Below are 23490 nucleotides of genomic sequence, written 5' to 3' on the forward strand. Positions count from 1 at the left end.
TCAAATTTTAATACAAACTTTTATCGTACGATACTATATTTCTTTAATAAATATGGTATTTATGATAATTAACCAGCACATCATGCAGGGCTACGTACTCAGTAACAACTAAGCACTAGAATCTTAAATTTCCACATCACTTTCAAGGAATGTTCAGAAACCTAAATGCACCCTGAAGCACATTTACTTTAATGTATCTTGAAAATTTGCACGGATTTATAGTACCATATTTGTGAATCAGCCATAAGATCATAATGATGCTCATATTAAATAGCTTCTTCTATTATCTTATTAATGTGTCTTATTTTGAAAAAAACTGAGGAAAAAATTAACCATAAATTTATAGAATTCTCAAAATGCATAAAAAAAGGGCATAATTTCAAAGGCTTAGTTGGGGTTAAGCCTTAGTTGTTTTTGATGTCGTTGTTGTAAAAGAAACAAAAGAAAAGAAAACATAAAAGAGAAGGTATGACATACTTTGCAAGCGTTGCTCTAATTGGATCACAAATCCAGGAGATACAGTAGACGAAAGAATGATGGATGATCCCGATGGAAGTACTATAGAACACAATAATAAAGTCAATAACTTTTCACCAGAACATAAAAAATATTACAAATTTAAAATAGTCGTTAATTATTTCAAATTAATTAAGATAATATACAGTGGCAGTTCAAAAAAAGAATAAATAATGTGGGTGTTACCTGGAACTGCACCGTGATCACCATACAAGACGCTCTCAGCTTGAGCTTCATTTGTAACCATAATGACAAGCACATCAACATCTAGACAAAAAAAAAAAATGTATAATCAATAATACCAATAAGCTTACTTTTAAAAAACTAAATTCACCACTCTATATTAGAACTCCATCTAGCTTCCTGATCATAGTTCACAGCTAATATGATTCTGCAATCAACACGAAGTGGTAGAATATAGGAATTCAAATTCAAACAAATCTCAAGAAAAAATTTACATTAGCAAAGATATACTGCTACCAAATAAAGGTCGTTTCTTCTGGAAACATCAAGCCAGGGAGCACACCCAAACATAGACCAGCAGAGCTAGAAGAGTTTCTTGACACTCCAGACACAGGATAGTGGTTGCGATATAAGTATCAGTCATGGCATTGTACTTTATATGCAAAGCTTAACATTATGAATATCATAGCAGGACCCAAATTTTTTTTTTTAACCTTATCTTATATCACTTGGTGTCACATTTGCCTATCTCACACACAGCTACACCAGTAGTCACAGACATGCAAATAGACACATACACAAACACAGAACCTATGCATTCATTTAAGAATATGTTTACAATTGGTATCCTAAACAGGTTTATTAGGGTTCTCCAATGAGCATAGCACTATACTTGAGTTGATAACCCAAGGAAAAAGAATACACAAGAAACAACTCAGGCTAAGGTTCTAATGCTCTTCAAGTTTGTAATGAGACATCAAGCAGTACTTATTTAATTTCACCTGGTTCATACAGCCAACCACTACTGGTTTTGGGTTAAGGCTTAGTTTATTCGGGATATTATATCTTACAATGGATGTAACAAAAGAAGTTTTTCTATTGAGGACCTTTAATGTTGATTTTTCCCCATTTACTTTCTTGCTCCTTTGTTCCTCCTAAAGTTTCTGTATTTCAAAAAATAATTCTTTCCAATCACATTTTGACTACTTTTATATGGATGGCTACTCACAGAGATGTGTTTTGGCCAAAATGCATCATCTATCTACTATTACCTCATTTTTAGTCTACACAGACTATTTTGTGGAAGATTTAGTCTAGGAGAATAACTTCCAATATTCAATGCCTAAAAACTTCAGTTTCTTATCAAGTTGCATAAAAGAAGTAGAAAAGCCGAGATCCATAAGCAACACTTGCACTAGCAATATAAAGCACTAACATTCTGTGCCAAACAGAAGGCAAGTAACACATTGAGCTGCAAGCCCCTCTAAGCCATATTCTGTTATAACCTCCTAAGCATCAAATTAAGTTGAACAGTATACAACACCAAAGAAAATTGCAACTGAGAAATGAAGAACCTGACAAAAAAGCTAGCTCTACTGATCTTGCATCACGTTTTTTACTTTCCAACTCAAATTCATGACCTACTGGCCTTAAATTACCTTTGGACACTTCTGCTGGAGAGTTGCCAATCAAGCCTCCAGCATCTGTGAATCGATTCAGTGTTGGTTTATATGCCTGCCACCCAAGAATACATCTAATTTAAATTTGCAATTTAATTTTCAACTAAACATCTAAATCAACAAAAAAAAAAGGTTATGTATCAATCAAGCCGTAAGAAAAGTTAACCATCAGCATACCATGAAAGCAAACATATACTTAAATTATCATACATAGAGAAATAATCCACATGCATGACAATGATAAATGTGCATTCTTTAATCTTTTCTCCTATCCATGTAATGCAATCACCATCTCTTCTTAGAAACTGGCTGGCAAGTGAAAGGATTTTGAAATTAGTAGCCATTAATTACTTAAAAGTTCATAAATAGATATTTTGCTTTTGATTCATTCACTTGATAGATTTAAAATTTTAACAAATCCACTGCAATTTAGAGTCAGAATGAACTAGAGGTCTGAACTCAACTAAGCTCACAGTTAAGAGAAAATATCTTGAACCATTTAGTTCCAATTTTCCAAAATTAGATAACAAAGGAGGGCAAATGATGAATCTTCATTATACAAAGCTTGATCTATTGTAGACTGCATGAGAACTAAAGAAATTTGGCAATATTTTAGACAGAATAATAACAGACATTTTCTAGCATCAAGCATAATTTTTCTAGCATCAAGCATAAATTGACTCTTTTAATTGGAAATATAGTTGGAAACAGAGAGAGGAATTACATCATAACCAATAACACAGAAATTTGATTTCAGCAGATGAGTTGCCATGCCAAATCCCATTGCACCAAGACCAATGAAACCAATTCTCTTCACAACAGCAGACCCAGAAGTAATTTGGCAAGCTACTTGCTCAGGGCTATAGGGCTCTGCACTGGCTGCTTCTTGAATATTTACTCTATGGATCTTTTCCCAGGCCTAGAAAAGAGTTGTAGAATGTACAGATAACAAAGCATCTTTCAAACCAATTTTTCTTCATATAACAGTTTAAGAGCAATCCACAGCCAACCTGCTAAAAGAAATTTCAAAAGAACAGTAGTGGGAATAACCTTGAGCAATGTGACATCATTATCATCTCCAGTAGCATATGTAGATCCTACAAATAAAAATTTAATGAGCAGAAACTTGGTGATTTGAATAATTCACAAACAGCACATGATAGTGATTTTACCAAGAATAAGCTGTTGATGAGAAACTGCCAAAAGTGGAAGAGGAAATGCAAGTGATTTGGCCTGAGCCAAAATAATACCCTGGATGCCATTAAAAAAAAAAAAAAAAAAAAGCTAAGACTATAAATACAATAACAATGCTTCTCAAAAATTCAAAATATTCTAAAAACAATGGTCATAGGTAATGGATGTTATCAAATGCTAAAAAAAACCTCCAAGATAAAATTATGCCTCAAATTACTAATTTAGATTGCTTTGTCTTAAAACTTCAACCATATCTCATCCCTCTCATGCAAAAATGAAAAAGAAAGCTACCAAAATACTATTATATTTTCTATGTTCATAAAGAAATCAGTATTTGCTGGTACTTCTCAAAATTTACATAAAAACTTTTACAGCATAAACTAAGTTGCACCAACAGTGTTTGACATTAAGTACTATATCCTCAGTTCTCATGCTTGATTTCATCCACAGTCAGTCAAATTCAGCTGATTGCTTCATCACAATTTGTCACATGAAATTTATACCTTTCAATTTTATTTCAATCTCACCATACCAAATTCTAGAAAAATTCAACTAGGTGATGTATGTATCAGCCAGTTAGTATTGTAAGAAATTTTTTATTAAAGCCTCTTTAGATGGAGCCGTTACAAGTCAATTGGCATTAGGGCTTTTGGTAAACATGATATCCAAAGCCCCATTTCAAAATATAGTAATTAGCAGTTCAAAATTAAAAATTGAAAAGCTAAAAGTTGAGATTTCTAGTTAATAGTATTTGGGCCTCCAACCACCACTCTCTAACCTCTAGTTAGCAGCCAACAACAGCTAACTATAATCATACTCAAAGAAGACTTTAGTTGGTCACTAAATCAGAGATCCATTGGAGTCTCTATCAAAATACAGCAATTGCAGCTTTATTGAAATTCAAATTAATTTATCTGATAAGTGATAAATTTGAAAATTTATTGAACATGCTGAATTTGGTAATCAATTAGTGACCCTAAGAGAAATTGACCCTCAATAGTTCTCAAAAATACTTGTACCTTGTATTCTAAGCCTTAAACAACTCTAACATCTTTCTCCACTAGCAAACACCTGACTAATATCAGCTAATCAAACTCTTGCCACCAATTTTTTCATCAATTTCAACCATACATTCTGATATTGGAGATATCCTCCATCATCTCAAAGGATCTGTTGATGAAACAAAGTTTGTTTCTCTTTTATTCAATAGTAACAGACTTTTGGAGGAATAATATTCTAGATAAATTTTCATTAATCATTTACTAAAAGCATAAATTTTAATACAAATCAACAACATTTCCACTTTCACTTTTTAACGAAAACTTAAAAGTAAAAAAAAAAAAATCTTTCAATAAGTATGAGGGGGCTTCTCTCCCTCCAAGTACTCAATAGAACTACAAAAAAAGCAGAAGTTAACCCTTTTCTATTCACAATGAGCTAATATGAAATTAAATGACAAGACCAGAGATACTTTAGTTATAGCTTTCAAGGATGGAAAAGACCTACCCCTTTGGCATCTTTTGTTCTCTTTAGTCATTATCAATGGTTCTTGCCATTTTATTTATGGCCAACAATTTAGCATCGAAGGCTATTCATTTAATCCAAGGAAATCAACAATTATATATAATTATTAATGAATGCAACAAAATGTAAAACATGTACCACTATGGTGTATCTTACCAAATCTTGGACCAAATTATTGAGGGAATGAGGCTTGGCATCACCTCTTAACCACTCAGGTACATGATTCTTGAAAACCCTGCATTCAGAAAACAATATTCCCTATCCATAAGCCCCAAAGGAAACAGAAAAGAAAAGAAAAACACAAAGGTCAAGTAGTATATTTCAAATTATTAACCAAGATAACAAGAATAAATAAAAGACAAAAAGCTAAAGGTGGTTAACATCCAGAAATGACTATAATGAGTAGAATTTTAGCACATTAACTTATTAGCTTAATGCATCCAAAAGTGAACAAGGGACCATTGTATTAATAACTATTACTAGTTTTCTAACTCCACCATAAACAGTTTTAACTTAAATTATGAAAGTGACATGGCAAGAGATGACGATGATGATGATGGGGAAAATAATAATGACAAATTGACAAAGGATAAGAACAATGGCGAGAGATGATGACAATGATAGGAAGAATAGATTAAGATTTATCCACACTAATTTGCAAAATAGATTAAGATTTCATCAACTTTGTAAGCTACAATAGGTATGAAACATTCAAGAAATGAAAACATACTAGTATACTCAAGTTAGTTTTAGAGAATAGAAAAGATAATATTGTGGTGATAATTGTAACATTGATGGACTGCTGGTTGATGATAATGATGTTAGTGGTAGACAACTGCGATGGCAATTGTAGTACTTTGCATGTTTATCCATGCTAATTTGCAAAATAGATTAAGATTCTTTCAATTTTGAAGCTTTAATAGGTGTAAATTTAATGTGGAAAAATATTTTCTTCTATTTGATTTATCAATAGGGAGACACACACACATATATATATATATCAGGATACTATAAACCTATTAGGAATCTAACTCCTACTAGAACTCTATTTACAACTAGTCCTTACCACTCACCCCCTCAAGTTGGAGCATAGATATTGATCATCCCCAACTTGTCACAAAGACAGTTAACCCGAGGCTCATTTAGAGCTTTTGTAAAGATATCTCCTAACTGTTCACTTGTTTTAACGTGCCCTGTAGAGATAACACCTTGTTGTATCTTTTCACGGATGAAATGACAATCAATCTCGATATTTTTTGTTCGCTCATAGAATACTGGATTTGATGCAATGTGAAGAGCAGCTTGATTATCACACCATAACTTTGCAGGCAAGGACAACTTGAAGCCAATTTCCTCTAACAACTGATGAATCCAAATTAATTCACAAGTAGATTGTGCCATAGCTCGATATTCAGCACTTGATCGTGAGACTGCATTTTGTTTCTTGCTCCTCCACGATATCAAGTTTCCACCCACAAAGACACAATATCCTGAAGTTGATCTTCTATCAACCTTCAAACCTGCCCAATCTGCATCTGAAAAGCACTCAATGTCCAAATGCCCATGATTACTGTAAAGGAGGCCACGACTTGGATTACCTTTCAAGTAGCACAAAATATGTCCTAAAGCTTCCCAATGGATAACAGTAGGAGAAGATATAAAATGGCTTAAGATGCTCACGGAGTAAGCAATATCTGGACGTGTTACCGTAAGATAATTCAGTTTGCCCACCAATCTTCTATACATCTCTGGATCATCAAATAGCTCACCACCGAAAGTTGCAAATTAGGAGTCATTGGAGCACTGCATGGCTTGGCACCCAACTTTCCAGTTTCCTTCAGTAAGTCAAGGACGTACTTCCTTTGAGATAAGAAGATGCCTTTCTTACACCTAGACACTTCAATACCCAAAAAATCCTTCAACAATCCTAAGTCTTTTGTCTGGAACTGGGTTTTTTATCAACATGGAGATCGTGGTAAATGCATTTATTTGGTGGTTTATGTTGACGACATTTTCATAACGGGCGATGATCACCAAGGGATCTCTCACCTTAAGGACCACTTGTTTAGCCACTTTCAAATCAAGGACCTGGGAAAACTGAAATATTTTTTGGGGATAGAGGTAGCTCAATCCAAGACCGGTGTTACAATCTCACAAAGGAAATATGCACTAGATATACTAGAAGAAATTGGCATGGTAGACTGCAAACTTGTGGATACTCCTATGGATCCTAATGTGAAACTTGTTCCAGGATAGGGAGAGCTATTTAAAGACCCTGGTAGATACAGAAGGCTTGTTGTTAAGCTTAATTATCTCACAATCAAATGACCGGATATTTCTTTTGCAGTTAGTGTAGTTAGCCAGTTTCTCCAATCCCTGTGTGATGGCCATTGAGATGCTATTGTTTGCATTCTAAGGTATATCAAAGGTACCCCTGGACAAGGTTTGTTATATGAAGATAGAGGTCATACACAAGTAGGTGGCTACTTTGATGCTGATGGGCAGGTTCTTCATCTAATAGACAGTCTACTTCAGGCTATTGTGATTGGAGGAAAATTTAATATCCTGGAAGAGTAAAAAGTAGGGTGTTGTGGCTAGGTCAAGTGCAGAAGTGGAATATCGAGCTATGGCATTGGCTACTTTTGAACTTATTTGGTTGAAACAACTTCTTCAGGAGATGAAGTGTGGCGAAGTGAAACAAATGAAACTAATATGTGATAATCAGGCAGCACTACATATTGCCTCAAATCCAATGTTCCATGAAAGAACAAAACACATAGAGATAGATTGTCACTTTATTAGGCAAAAGATTCAATCAGGCTGTATTATCGCATCCTTCGTTAATTCGAGTGATCAATTGGCAGATGTTCTCACCAAATCCCTTACAAGTTCTCGGATTGATTTTATTTGTGACAAGCTAGAAGCTTATGATATGTATGCTCCAGCTTAAGGGGGAGTGTTAGAATATTTTGTAGATATGTGAGAATACTTTGTATTTTATTGTTGAATGTCCTACTAGAGTTAGGAGTCCTATTAGAGCTAGGATGTGTTAATTCTTGGTGTATTTAAACCGAAAGTGCTTAAAGGAATAAATAAGCAAAAGCTTCAAACCCTGTCTTTTTTCTCAACTATGAATCACCCTAAACAAGTGAGTAGGCTACATATCCTTAGAGCATCCAAAGAATCTATTTTAGATATTTCAAGAGTGATTTAAAATTTGAATTCTGGAGCAAACAGTATATCTGTTTAGGGAATGGTATTTAAAAAAAAAAAAAAAAAAGCAACATAAATTGCAATATTTGCACTCACCATGAATTTCCAGCAGCATTGGAAATGATGTCATAGACCATCCATGGATGAGTTGCAGCTTGAGCACCAAGAGAAATAGCCTCTGCTGAAGCAACGAGATGAATGCCCTCAAGCAGCTGATTGACCATTTTAATTTTACTATTAAGAAAAGAAAATATATATTTATATATCATTTTCTAAAGGTCAATGACAGTATCTATTAAATTCTACAATTTTGTAAAAAATATTTATATCCAGGAAGCATTTCATCTCTTATCTAAATTAGTACATAAGATACAAGTCATTTTTCTCATCTAAAATTTCCATTGCTGAAATAATAATTTGATGAAAATGTAACAGAAAGAATAGCAACTAAATACTGTTCATGATTATGATAAAAAGATCGAAAGGAACAAGAATAAAACACACCGTCCCGCGCCAACTTCACCCTCAAAAATGTAAAGCTTTTCACACATTGCTGTAAGAGCACAATGATTTGAATCAGAAAATATATAGACAGGCTAAAATACAAATCTAAATGTTCCCACGAAAATAAGTATTTTTTATAATATGATTCCTACCACAGAGAATAGGTCGTGCCTTTGCAATAGCTTCAGATGTCCCCGAGGAAGTAATCTAGAAATTGCAAAATCAAATAGGATTTTCCTTAATAGAAATTAACCCATTGTAATTAGGACTTCAACTCTATATCCAGTATCAAGCAAAGGAGGACAAAGAACATATGATATAATATAAGCAAGAATGTTACCATGATTCTTCCATTTAAGGCCTCAGATGTTCCCCTGGTTACATACGCATCTACTAAATAAGTGAGCATACCATCCTCTGCAAGAGAAAAAGACATGCCAAATTTATGATAACTTCTCCATGATCATGTTATTTTTGAGAAAGACGGCAATCATTAGAATCATGAACTTATTATCAGAAAAAGGAGAACTCTTTCAAAGAGACTCTTGTACTATATAACATTAGCAGAAATTTACCCAAGAGACGTTTCTCCAGATTTTGGATATGCAATGGCACAATAGTTGAGCGTAGAATAAAGACTGCTTCTTTCAGCAACCCTGCATGCACAAAATGAAGTTACATGTCAATGTATGACAGATAAAATATCATAATATAATCATGGAGAGGTTAAAGAAGACCTTTTAAAGCACCCTGTTGACCAAATATCACATCATTGATTTGATTAACATGAGATATTAATACAACCAAAGCTGCAACATCTGCAGAAGAATTAGAAACACTTGGTTAAATCACAAATCCCATAAGACATTAAATTTAAGAATCAGAATCAAACCCAAGAATTACAGCTTGCTTCGCTGTGGCTAGAGTTATGAGAAAAGAAGAATGGTTAGGCATAGCAATGAATGATGCAGGGATTTGACCTAAACAAATTCCCAAATTCCTCGTAAATTTATCTAGAAAGGGGAAATAACGAAAAGCTCAACATTGATATGCTTTGACAATGTGCTTCCACAGAAAGTAGGAAGTAGGAATTATCATCCCTAAGTTTCAATGTTCCTTGCCCACACTGACACTGTGCACTTTATGTTACTATAGATGTAACTCTATCCAGTATAACTAAATTAAGACAGAATCCATTATAATTAACACTAAGAAAATTATCAATAAAATAAATAAGCAGGTAAGCTCATGTAGACAGTAGACTGCAATGGCAGATTTTTAAATCTGGCATTGTAATCATTTTTCCAGACACATATATTCTTCATTCAGATTGTTCAAGCACTGTATAACAGTCACGGTTCCTAATCAACTAAAGCTGCTAACAGAACACCTCAATACTTGAAGTCTTGAACCTTGCAAGCAAAGGCTTTATGTTACAGGAGCAGTAGGTCCTTCTATTTCAGAAAGTCCAAACAGTATGAAGCCAGAGTAAAATCATTTATACTCATGATTTAGCATTTATATTAATTTATTATTTTTTCTTTGAGAGTTTATTACTAGTATTATTGTGATGCAGAATCCGAAGAATTGCGTCTTGACACCCCAAAATCAGATTTCATATATAAACCCTAAATCCCAAATTAGGAACCCGATTCCCAAATTAGGAATTTCTTCTTGGATGAAATAGCAGATCCTGACCCAATAATTAACTAGAAGTATGAATCAAAGATATCAAGATAAAAGAATGAATGCCACAAAAATTAATTAACTTTGATAAGTTCGAAAGCAAGTTCAATAAAGAACCAAAGAGAATTCGCCTTTCTTGAATTTGATTGCATAAAACGCAAAAACTGAAATTTGTATATCAATATCTGTTACAATATTGAAAATTAAGTATTTAACAGCTAAAAAACCCTATAAAATAAATAAAATATAAGGCCCAATTTAAATGGGCTGAATTATGTTAATCAAAACATAAAATAAGTAAAAGACTCAAGGCCCACTTTGGATCATATTAATTAGCCTTGGATCTATCCATCTCTTCATGTCTATGAGCTTGTTGATTTCCATTACTCGACACGCATTATATTGTCTCAAAGATGGATTGAGTCTAGCCAAATTCCATGCTGAAATTACATTTTCACAATTTAATACTCCAAAAGGAATTAATTTCGTTCTAGGGTAATTACCATGGTAGAGTAGGGGAATTGCATTGATAATACATAAATGAGTCTTTTACGTTCTTATGAATTATTTATAGCAGGCATAATTAGGTAGAGTCAATAAGCAATAGAAAGCTAAAACATTAAGTCAAAGAAATTTGCCAGACTCTGGAAAACAAATAAAAAGTATGACAAGATAACAAAAGCCAAAGGTAGTTATGACCTCCTTCGGCATGATCACAAATTTCTCTGAATAATTGTATAGCCCAAGGAGAATATGTTTCAATATGAAAATCAACTTTAATGGTATCTTTATTCCAATTTCTCTTCCTCTATTTTCTATCTTCTTCAAATACCATATATGGGTAATGGCCAATGACCAATTTTTGTTTTATTTGTGATTTCCAAGTTAGCATTGATGAATGTTGCTATTATTTTATTTACCATTTCAAACTTAGCATTGATGAATATTGCTATTATCTAGTACCAACATAGTTTAAACAATCCCTAAAATGTTTATCTTTTAAGTTTTTTTATTGTTTGCATTGATGTTTCTACTCTTGCACTATTGTAGTTCACATCATATGAAGATTCATGCTTTCCTCTTAACGCAGTTAACCCACTTCTGAAATGACTGTGCAATTGGCTGCCATGAAGCAACACAGAAATTGTGATATTCCGACTGCGGGACACAGGAATGAATCGAATCACATATCGAAAAGGGGGAAATTAATCAACAGAGGCGCCTTTTGGTGAAATGGCTTAGAGAGTTGGAAGAACTCTAAGGTTAAGCGTGCTCGCTTAACGGAAATCCTAAAACGGGTGACCACCTAGGAAGTTCTCCATTTCACCTGCAGGACAAAACCGTAAGTCTATGGAATATAGTTAATGGGCTGAAGCCATAACTATGATTAGAATATGGGTTTAACTAATATAGGCTTACTACGGGCATAGGAGGCCTTAAGCCCACCCAGGTCTTAGTGCCGGTCCGGCCCTTGGAAACGGGTCGTGACAGAAACCTTTGATGATAATTCCTTTAGTGAAAACCAAACAGTGCTATTGTTATAATTTGGCTTGTCCAAAAGTTAATTGATCAAAGGGACTAACATTCTCTTTCCATTATTTGGTCACTCCAATATTTAGCTTTATTGTAAATATAAACCACTGATGTATTATAGTTCATAACAGATAGATGTGAGTCTGGAGAACATATGTTATTCTTTCATTCATATGACGAGATGTTAAAACTAAGACTAAAGCCTCACGCAATAAGCAAGTTCTTGCATTAGCACAAACCAACTAGTGAAAATTATTATTAAACATACATAGTATACAAGCAAAGTCAAAAACGTCTTACATACATCCCATATTGAAAATATAATGGCATCTAGCTAACTTAACTATTAAAAATTAATCTATACTATATATAAATGTGAGAATAGGGGGGATAATGAGATTTCCTATACTAGTATTAGTTTAATTTAAAATTTCTAATATATCATTTTAGTTATATTTTTAATGCATTCTAATTAGAGAAAATAGGTTCATTTATTCTTTGAAGATCCTTTTAGTTATATTTTTTATGTCTTTTAAGTTGAGAAAATAGATTCCATTTATCCTTTTGAATATCCTTTTACTTAATTTTTTATGCATTTTAATTCGAGAAAATATGTATATTTATATTCTCTATTTGATCTTGCAGTATTATTATTCTTGAAAATTAACATATTTTGATGTTCTTAATTACACGTTTTCACGTGATATTGCTTTCTATAAGGTAAATTGAAAACCTTATTCAAGTATTGAACTATTCTCTATTTGATCTTGCAGTATTATTATTCAATGATTTTTATAATTAATATATTTTGATGTTCTTAATTACAGGTTCTCAAGTTATATTGCTTTCTATGAGGTAAATTGGAAACCTTAATTCAAGTATTAAATATGAAACTTAAATTCTTTTAATTTATTATCCTGAATTTTTTAAAATATGTTTAAATAATTTATTATTAGAGTCTATTAGTTAAATACAATAAAATTAAAATAAATTTTTTAAATATATTCTATCTTTGATTTAGACTTTTTTGGATTATTCACACTATTGTTATTTTAAAATTTTTTATAATTCTAATTTAACAAAAACAATATAATTAAGGAATCATAGCATTTTACTAATATATCAAACAAGAAAGTTTTTCCTTTTTTTCGTCTAATGAAATCTTTTTAAAAAAAACAGGTTATAAAAGTTTGAATTAATGAAAAAAAAAAAAGGCTATTTAGGCATATTTGCTATCATTCTTATTTTCAGCTTTTATATATTTGTAATTCAGTTAAAGAAAATATTCGTATTCCTGCATATTTCACCAATACGGTCACACACACACACACACACACACACACACACATATATATATATATATATAAGATTACTATAAACCTATTAGGAATCTAACTCTTAATAGAACTCTATTTATAACTAGTCCTTAACACTCTCCCTCAACTTAGAACATAGATGTCAATCATGCCCAACTTGTTATAAAGATAGTCAGCTCGAGGTCTATTTAGAGCTTTTGTAAAAATATCTCCTAACTATTCACTTGTTTTAACGTGCCCTGTATAGATAACTCCCTGTGGTATCTTTTCACGAATGAAATGATTACGAATCTCAATATGTTTTGTTTGTTCAATACGCAACAAAGGGACTTTGGATCGAATTTGAAAACCTGTGAACAGACACCACAATCAAAACAAGTACAACCAAAAAATACGAGGTTCAATGGGAAATAAAAGCTTAGAATGTAAACTAGTGGCGAAAAATATTTTTTTTTGTTGTATATTCATCAATAGGGACACACATATATATATACAGGATACTATAAACCTATTAGAAATCTAACTCCTACTAGAACTCTATTTACAACTAGTCCTTACCACTCCCCCCTCAAGTTGGAGCATAGATATTGATCATCCCCAACTTGTTACAAAGATAGTTAACCCGAGGCTCATTTAGAACTTTTGTAAAGATATCTCATAACTGTTCACTTGTTTTAACGTGCCCTGTAGAGATAACACCTTGTTGTATCTTTTCACGGATGAAATGACAATCAATCTCGATATTTTTGTTCGCTCGTAGAATACTGGATTTGATGCAATGTGAAGAGCAGCTTGATTATCACACCATAACTTTGCAGGCAAGGACGACTTGAAGCCAATTTCCTCTAACAACTGATGAATCCAAATTAATTCACAAGTAGATTGTGCCATAGCTCGATATTCTGATTCAGCACTTGATCGTGAGACTGCATTTTGTTTCTTGCTCCTCCACGATATCAAGTTTCCACCCACAAAGACACAATATCCTGAAGTTGATCTTCTATCAACCTTCGACCCTGCCCAATCTGCATCTGAAAAGCACTCAATGTCCAAATGCCCATGATTACTGTAAAGAAGGCCACGACCTAGATTACCTTTCTAGTAGCACAAAATTTGTCCTAAAGCTTCCCAATGGATAACAGTAGGAGAAGACATAAAATGGCTTAAGATGCTCACGGAGTAAGCAATATCTGGACGTGTTACCGTAGGATAATTCAGTTTGCCCACCAATCTTCTATACATCTCTGGATCATCAAATAGCTCACCACCAATTGAAAGTTGCAAATTAGGAGTCATTGGAGCACTGCATGGCTTGGCACCCAACTTTCCAATTTCCTTCAGTAAGTCAAGGACGTACTTCCTTTGAGATAAGAAGATGCCTTTCTTACACCTAAACACTTCAATACCCAAAAAATACTTCAACAATCCTAAGTCTTTTGTCTGGAACTGAGTTTGGAGAAATGACTTGAGTGATGTAATGCCCGCTGAATCACTCCCTGTAATAACGATGTCATCAACATAAACCACAAGTAGAATCAAACCAGTCTTAGTACTTCTAAAAAATACAGAATGATCAGAAATACTTTTCTGCATGCCAAATTGGTGTACCACATTGCAAAATCAACGAAACCAAGCTCGAGGACTTTGTTTTAGGCCATAAAGAGATTTTTGAAGTTTACACACTTTACCCGACTCCCCCCTGAGCAACAAAGCCTGGTGGTTGCTCCATGTAAACTTCCTCCATGCCAAATTGGTGTACCACATTGCAAAATCAACGAAACCAAGCTCGAGGACTTTGTTTTAGGCCATAATGAGATTTTTGAAGTTTACACACTTTACCCGACTCCCCCCTGAGCAACAACGCCTGGTGGTTGCTCCATGTAAACTTCCTCCTGAAGATCCCCATGAAGAAAGGCGTTCTTAACATCTAGCTGATGTAAAGGCCAGTCAAAAGTAACTGCTAAAGAAATAAACAAACGAACAGAAGACAATTTGGCTACAAGAGAAAAAGTATCAGAGTAATCAAGGCCATAAATCTGAGAATAGCCCTTAGCAACTAATCGTGCCTTGAGACGATTCATTTTAACTGTGAAAACCCACTTACAACTAATAGCTTTCTTACCTGCCGGGAGAGGCACAAGATTCCAAGTACCATTGGTATCTAAGGCGGCCATCTCCTCTTTCATTGCTGCACACAAACCAAGATGGGACAAAGCCTGGACCACAGTTTTAGGGATAGAGACAGAGTCTAGGTTACTAACTAAACAACGAGATGAAGAAGAAAGATGATCATGATTAACAAAAGAAGAAATAGGATAGGTACACTTGCATTTACCTTTTCGAAGAGCAATGGGAAGGCCAAGGTCTGACTGAGGAGTAGATGGCACAGGCTCAGGTTGAGTGGAGGGAACCAGATCTTCTGTTGAAGCGGCAGGTGGGGGAAGTGAGTCAAGTGTTCCTAGTCTCCTGGAATAAACCTGTTCAAAACGAAGGCGAGCAGATGCTGGTGCAGGAGGGGGAATAGGAGCAGAAGATGTTGTAGCGGGAGCAGGTGCAAGGTCAGGAATAGGAGCAGGAGAGCTAGGAAATTGCTGGATAGCGTAGACTAAAAGGTCATCATCCTCCCCCTCACTCTTATATATAGAAGAAGGGAAAAATGGAGTATTTTCAAAAAATGAGACGTCTATAGAAATAAGATAACGGTCAAGGAAAACACAACGAAGGGACTTTGGATCTAACTTGGAAACCTATGGACGAACATCACGAACAAAACAAGTACAACCAAAAATACGAGGTTCAATGGGAAATAGAAGTTTAGAAGGAAACAAGACACTATAAGGAATTGCACCATTAAGCACGATAGAAGCCATGCGATTAATCAAAAAACATGCAGTAGAGACAGCATCCACCCAAAAATGTTTAGGGACCTTCATTTGGAATAGAAGTGCCCTAGCAACCTCAAGAAGATGTCGATTTTTTTTTTTCTGCAACCCTATTTTGAGAAGGAGTATCAACACAAGATGTTTGGTGAAGAATAACATTCTGTGACATATAAGATTGGAAGGAACTAGATAGATATTCTTTAGCATTATCACTTTGCAATATGCGAATAGATGTATTAAATTGAGTTTAATCTCAGCACAAAAGGAACAGAAAATAGAGAATATCTCAGAACGAGTTTTCATTAAAAATAACCAAGTAACTCTAGAATAATCATCCACAAAAGTTACGAAACATCGAAAACCAGTTTTAGAAATAACAGGACATGGACCCCAAACATCAGAATGAACTAACTCAAAAGGGGATGAAACCCGTTTATTGACTCGAGGAACTAAAGGTAAACGATGATGTTTGGCAAATTGACAAGATTCACATTCTAAAATTGATAAAGACTGAAACTGCGGACATAACTTCTTTAAAGTAGACAACGATGGATGACCCAAACAACAATGAACCTCAAGAGGAGAGAGAGCACTAGCACAAGCCAGAGATGACGAAACGTGTTCATCCAGAAGATAAAAGCCACCTGACTCACGTCCTCTACCAATAATCCGCTTCATCAAAAGATCCTGAAACACACAATAGGTAGGATAAAATTTAACACAACAATTTAATAGTCGAGTAATTTTGCTAACAGACAATAGATTGAACGAAAAACGAGGCAAACAAAAAACAGAAGATAACGGAAGAGATGGGATGGGATTGGTGGTGCCAATACACTGGACAGAAGATGTGGACCCATCAGCTAGAGTAACATGACGATTAAATTGTCTAGGATCTTTTAATGAGGATAAGAGACTAGGGTTACCTATCATGTGATATGTGCAACCAGAATCAATGACCCACTCCGATGAGGTAGACATAAGACATGTAGTAGGAGTACCTGAATTGGTAGCAGCAGCAATTGAGGAATCAGTAGACTTAGAAGAACGGCATCTAGAGAGCTCAGCATACTCCGTAGCAGAAATTGTTACAGTGATATCAGAAGAAGTAACTGTAGAATCTTGAGTAGCCATATTTGCCCTTAGCGGCTTATTTATCAGTTTCTTGCAATATCGTTTAATATGACCAGGTTCATGGCAATAATGGCAGATAAGAATGCTCGCCTCCCGACTAATTGCTCCATTAGGAGAAAGTTCAAAAGCAGAATACCCATAACTGCAGCAAAGGTGCAGTACCAAACCCTGATGCAATAAGGAATCACTAGAAGATCACCGAAAATTACCTAAAACAATTGTCACAACAAAGGAAAAGATAGATTTCCTCAGCAAATTAAAGCAACAACAGTAGCAGAAGACTACCCGACACAGCTGCAACAGAATCGCAGCAAACAAACTAATTGAATAAGCCCAAGAATAACAATGCAACTCACTGGGTTGCACGTCTCTCTTCAAGTCAATGCCGGAGAGAGGAACCGGAGTGAAAAAGACCACTAGACATGCGCCAGCGCATGAACCAGAGCAGGAAGAAATAGGTGACGCGTGGGGGCCATTCACTTGGAATCCGGCAACCGGATTCTGGGGAGGCGCTGATCAGCGGCTGGAGAATATCCTGAGGTCGGTGGTGAGACAAAATACTAACCCTAGAAAGGCTTCCTAGGGTGGCAACGGCTTCTCGCAAGGCAAGTTTCTGAAATTTTTTTTTTTTTTTTTTTTTTTTTTTGAATGGAAGGCTCTGATACCATGTTGAGAGATTATATTGTAATTGTATTTCTTGTATCTCATTAATCGATTACATAGGTCTATATATAAGGAATTCCTATGCTACCTAGCTATTTAAGAATACAAATCATAAACTAATTAGGAATATACTTAGGAACTAATTAGGAATACGTGTACTATATTGATTTTCCTTAATAGAAATAAATATATAAGACTTTGAAATTTTTGAATTTAATCTTATTTATATCTATATGTAAACTTGAGAAAGGGTCTTCCATTACCAATATTATTGTTTGCACATTAATCCCTATATGAAGCTGAGAACTTTAAGTAATTTATTTTTAGATTTTGTGTAAAACACATGGAGTCCAAAATATTACATACTATTGGCAAAATTTCAGCTGAACTTCATCTGATAAAAATAATTGATGTAAAGGTCAAATTTATATTTTATATTGTGGAAGCATAGAGCAAGTCTTGATTTATTAGATTAATGTCCACATTATAAAATATTTTGCAGTATGGTAAATGCAAATTTTTAGTTATTTTATATAATTAATTAATAACAAAATTACATTTTTTTTATTAAACAGAGAAGAAAAACATTATTTTCTTTTCAATTAGATGTTACATGTTAAAAAAATTTTGATTAATATTTATTTTAATCTAACAAGAATTTAGACTTTAATATTGTATAAATAACAAGAAATCAAACGAGTATATAACAATCAAAATCAACGTGCAACGCGCGTCATAAAAGAACTAGTAATAAAATAAAAGCATGAGCACAAAAGAAAATTTACCTTTCCCAACCTCATGGAGGCTGGTACATCTCATTCCCCCCAAGGTTGAAAACTTATCCACCAATGCTCCCTCTATCTACAATATGATATAATGGTTGTTAAACATTACTTCCCATCAAACAAATACATTGAGCAACAGATTGTTTCAAATTCAACACAACCGAACTTTAAGTCAAACTGGTTAGGTTTGCTATATGAATCACTTTCCTTCATAACTCAACTAGGCCTTGATCATCTTATAGAAACAATAATTAAAAAATAATTCATATTGATAATATGAATGTATTTAAACTTCAAAAATAAGTATAAAATAAATAATTAAACGCAATAGACACGCGTCATTTACGATGTCAATATCATGAATATATGTGGCATCATGCAAGTTAGTTATGATAAGTATTCTTCAACAATAAATGAAGAAATGGCAAAGTAAATTGTTACTTCGATTAACAAATGCTTTAATTATTAATGATGGAAGGATTTCTAAGAAAGACACCAATTATCTATTTGGTAATGTGATAATGTTAATGAGGTGTATATGCATGTACATAAGCATGTATTCTAATCAAGTCAATTTTACTCCAACCCTAATCCAATTAGGATGAGCGGCATGTGACATTTTTCTGAATATGTTACACTGTTTGGGAGAGTAGAAGCTGACAAGAAAGAAAACTGTAATTGAAATCTGCTTAGGAGTGAATTACATTTTCCTTCTTCATTTGGATGAAAAGAAAATAGGATGGAAAAAATAGATAAATGCAGAACTTTTGCAATTACAAAGTTGTAAAATATTATGAATCAAGGGTTAGACATATAATCATAACTTTTCACTCATTTTCTATATGGTAGAGACTGGAGAGAATGGAACTGATGGGCCCAAAGGGAAAACATTGAGCAAAATGCTTTGCTACAGCATGTACTATTTTGTCCTAAAAACTCTTTGAAAAACTAAAGTATAATTGGCAGTTTTCTATGCCAATGAGTTTGAGAGGAGTCATATTGAGATGAGATGTTGAGTTCTTTAGTGAAAGCTAGTGAGTTAAAATAGAGTTGCCAAGTGTTTAATGTTGATGCTTGAACTTATTGCAAACAATGGATTCATTGTCAATTTTCTATTAATTTAATTATGAATTAATAAAGGAAGTCATCAATCCAAAAAATTAGTTCATTGATGTTTAAGCTTCTTGGCATCAATGAATTAACCATCAATTTTTCATTGATTTTTTCTTTTATTAATTTGATTATAAATGAAATCATCAAACTCTAAATTCCAAAAGAAAATTAACCAAAAAATTAAGAAAAAATAGCATAATTAATCTATATCTATATAATCTATCTCTCTATATCTATATCTATATTTATATTATACATCTATATAAAAGTTGAAGCAAATTCGCTAACATGATGCAATTCTAAAATATGATTTTGCTATGTTGGAATTAGTTTTTTGTTTTTTAAAAAATAGTTTTTTATATCATTGATGGACATTGATGGAGCTAGAATTGATATAATTGATGACATTAATGATATTTTTTAGTTTCTTGTTAATAATTAATAAAATAAATAACATTATTAATAATTTGTAAACGTTTTAATTTCCTTTTTCTAGTAAGTAATAAAATGTTTCAATTTAATTTTTAATAACTAATAAAACTGATAATGTCATTAATATTATTAAAGTAATTAATAAAATAATAATATCAATGATATCTATATAAATAATAATAAAATTAATAAAATAACTTTTTTTTAATTTTTCCATTTTAAAGGACATTGCTTTTTCATAAATATCTCTGTAAATTTATACACCTATTTTGCTTTTTCATTTTTTTGATTACTTTATAATTTAATTTTCTTTTAATTTAGACATTAATGAAGTTAGAATTAATATCATTAACAATATTAATGATGGTTTTCAATTTTTTTCCAATGATTAATAACATTAATAATATCATCAATATTCTCCAAATAGTAAAATGTTTTAGTTTCATTTTATTAACTAGTGAAATTCATAATATCATTAATATTATTTCAAATTTATAAATAAAACAATTTCTTTTTCTAATATATAGTCATTAATATTTTTAAATAAACAAAAAAATAACAAAATTGTATATCTGCACAATTTTGTAAAAATTGTCATTCAAAAATCTAAAATTATTAAACTCTTCATGTTCTTTTTTCTTAGAATTAATAATCTCATTATATATATTGTATTAATGATAAAACTTTTCAGTTTCTTTTTTTTCAATAATTAATAACCCCAACAGGTTTATTGCATTAATAATTTTTTCCAATAAATGACCCCACAATGTATTTATTGAATCCATTATTTGCTCAGCTCAACTATACATACTTTGCATCTCTTTCACTTCACAACAAGTGATTGTTCTCGTTTGCATATAAGAATCTAATCATGATTTTTCTTTTTTTTATTTTTTTTTTCTTTTTTAGCTCTATCTATTTTCCTATTGATGTTTATCTTTTTTTTTTTTCAAGCTTTCAGTCTCTCATCTGCTTATAGCAATCTAATCATGCTTCTTTTTGTTTTTTTTTTTTTTTTAAATTTAAATTTTCTTTTGAGTATTATGTGTATATTACATTTATTATATTTTGCTGTACAAATTTTTATTTTCTTTTTTAGGTTCAACTCTTACTCAGTAACAAAAATTATTAGCCTGAAAAAAAAAAAGCACCTAACAATTTGTAATTTTATAGTTTGAGTAAAATAAATTGGTTCAATTTGCAAAAAAAAATATTTATATAGTCATAGTTAGTAAAGCTGAAAAGTTGGGTCTATCGTTTTCAATTTGTTAAGATAGAGTGCGTTTGTCATTTTTCAATTTGTAGGAAATGTTGGAGCAACAATATATTGTTCAGCGCGAGAGAAATAAAAACCCAAAACAGTATTCTCCCAATTCTCGCCGCCGAAGATCCTCAAGAACACCGATCAAATGAGAATTTCAATCTATTCGACGCGATTTTCAGCGCGTCCTAGCCACCACAGTTGCCTCCAATGAAGTGATGCACTCTCTGGCAGCAAGCATGTGATAGCCAACTTCTTTTATAGTTGTTGACCTTATTGTAGCCAATATTTAGGTTTTACGGCGAAGAAAGCGGGTGGTCATGTGACCAGTGGCCAGTAGAGATTTTATTATTCATATTGTTTATCTTCACTGTAATTCGGAGCTAAAGTGAGCACTAAAAGGTAAATTTGGCCCATTCATAATTTTATCAAAAAAAAAAAAAACGAAATGACTTATCGTGCACACCCTTTATATAAAATAATAATAATAAAAAAAATATAATTTGTAAGGTTTTTATCTTAATAAATCTAATTTTATAAACTTAAACATTGACCAAAATAATTTTATAAAATAAAAATTTTTTAATAAAATATAATTTTATAAATTAAATTGAGAGTAGAATAAAATTTTAAAATTTAAATAAAATTTTAGAAGTGAATTTATATATTCACTAAAAACTAAATTCTTCTACCGTACAATTATACTACTAGCAGTCTGCCACATCACATTCACATGTAAGCGCATATTTTGTCTTATCTTTCTTTCCAGTTTTCCCTTCAAACTTTCCCACCCAAGCCAAACAAGCCGAAAAGAAAATTATTTCTTTCTCTACCTAATACTGACTTTTTTTTAGGCAAAGAAATCTAAAATTGGCAAACTGATTAATACAAACAAAACGAAACCAAAGCAACAATTACCTCGTAAGCCTGAACCTTGTAGCCAGAGCGAACAAGCTTATCCGCCATTTCCAGACTCATCTCGTCCAAGCCGACGAATCCAACAACACCAGGACGTTGAAACGCCATTATTGCTATCCAAGAAGTTCCGCCTAGCCGTTGATTATCGAATTGAAGCGTGTCTAATCCGATGTTGTTATTCTTTCGGGAGATGAGATTCTAAATAGAGGGATTGGTTTTGAATGTAAAATATTAATATATCTTGCAGAAGCAAGGCGAGGGGGAGAGAGAGAAAAGTCGTACAGCGGTAATATATTCTACTATTGGTTTACGGCAAACCAGAATTTATACTGTAAAGTAACGGGAGAGATATGCCCTTTTTTTTTTTTTTTTTTTCAAATGGTTGATTATGAAAAAGCCCATTAATCATTCTAGTCGTTATTCTTATTTTATGTTTGATAAAAGTTTAAATAAATATTTTAATTTAGTTCGAGTTTTTTTTTTTTGCAAAGAGTAATACAATTAGCGATTGAATTTTGACGAAGAAGATCATGACACTCTGAATTTTTGGTGTTCAGGATTGGATAAACATAATTCGTGCTTTATATTTTGGGTCTATGTAAATGTCCATCTACGTGAATCCGTAACATTCTGAATTTTAAAATTAATATTATAATATCATGAATTTCATTTTTTATATAATTTTAAAATTTTTTTATTTTTATGCTATTTGGTATGTAATTAATAAAAATTTTGAATTTTTAATATAATTTTATCTTTTTCAACTGTCTAATAAATCTTTAATTGATTTAATTTTACAAGTTGAAGTATTTTCAATAAATAAAATATCTAGTATATTCAATTTTAAAATTCAAAATTCCAACATGTCAAAATAAAAATTAAAAACGTTATAAAATTTTTCATGAAAAATACATGGATAAACTTATGCATTGAGCCCGTAAAAAATTAATTAATTTATTTTTATTAATTCAATCAATTTTAATTGAATTAACTAAATTCTCCCATTAGAAAATTTAACATGGAAATAATCAACCAAACTATTTAAGCAACTCTATCGTCCCGTTTGTTATAGTTATTCGTTTTTAGTTTTTTATTTATTAGAAACATAAAACTGCTTTTAATTTTTTGTTACTTATTTTCTCAAAACAATTTTTTTTCCTATCTTTTTGTTGA

At 32.4% G+C, this 23490-nt stretch overlaps 1 protein-coding gene across 2 annotated transcripts in view; it reads right to left on the bottom strand.

Moving 5' to 3' along the window:
• Positions 1–22687, bottom strand: part of LOC105645311 (ketose-bisphosphate aldolase class-II family protein) — a 40890-nt gene extending 18203 nt beyond the window's left edge. The window contains exons 1-15 of one of the 2 annotated variants that reach the window (XR_002285664.3): positions 22318–22687; positions 18594–18669; positions 9332–9412; positions 9170–9250; positions 8935–9011; positions 8747–8801; positions 8595–8643; positions 8187–8324; positions 5034–5112; positions 3332–3410; positions 3210–3256; positions 2884–3078; positions 2139–2214; positions 703–783; positions 478–558 (exon numbers count right to left, since the gene is read on the bottom strand). Coding sequence is in view for 1 of the 2 variants with exons in the window: in XM_012230882.4 (XP_012086272.1) it covers positions 478–558; positions 703–783; positions 2139–2214; positions 2884–3078; positions 3210–3256; positions 3332–3410; positions 5034–5112; positions 8187–8324; positions 8595–8643; positions 8747–8801; positions 8935–9011; positions 9170–9250; positions 9332–9412; positions 18594–18669; positions 22318–22425 (1303 nt within the window). In the remaining variant the exon portion in view is untranslated. The remainder of the gene's footprint in view (positions 1–477; positions 559–702; positions 784–2138; positions 2215–2883; positions 3079–3209; positions 3257–3331; positions 3411–5033; positions 5113–8186; positions 8325–8594; positions 8644–8746; positions 8802–8934; positions 9012–9169; positions 9251–9331; positions 9413–18593; positions 18670–22317) is intronic. The other variant, XM_012230882.4, reaches the window with a different exon arrangement.
• Positions 22688–23490: the final 803 nt, after the last annotated feature.

This window comes from Jatropha curcas, chromosome 8, assembly GCF_041381405.1.
Source record: "Jatropha curcas cultivar XTBG-Jc1 chromosome 8, XTBG_Jcur_1.0, whole genome shotgun sequence".
NCBI lineage: Eukaryota > Viridiplantae > Streptophyta > Magnoliopsida > Malpighiales > Euphorbiaceae > Jatropha > Jatropha curcas.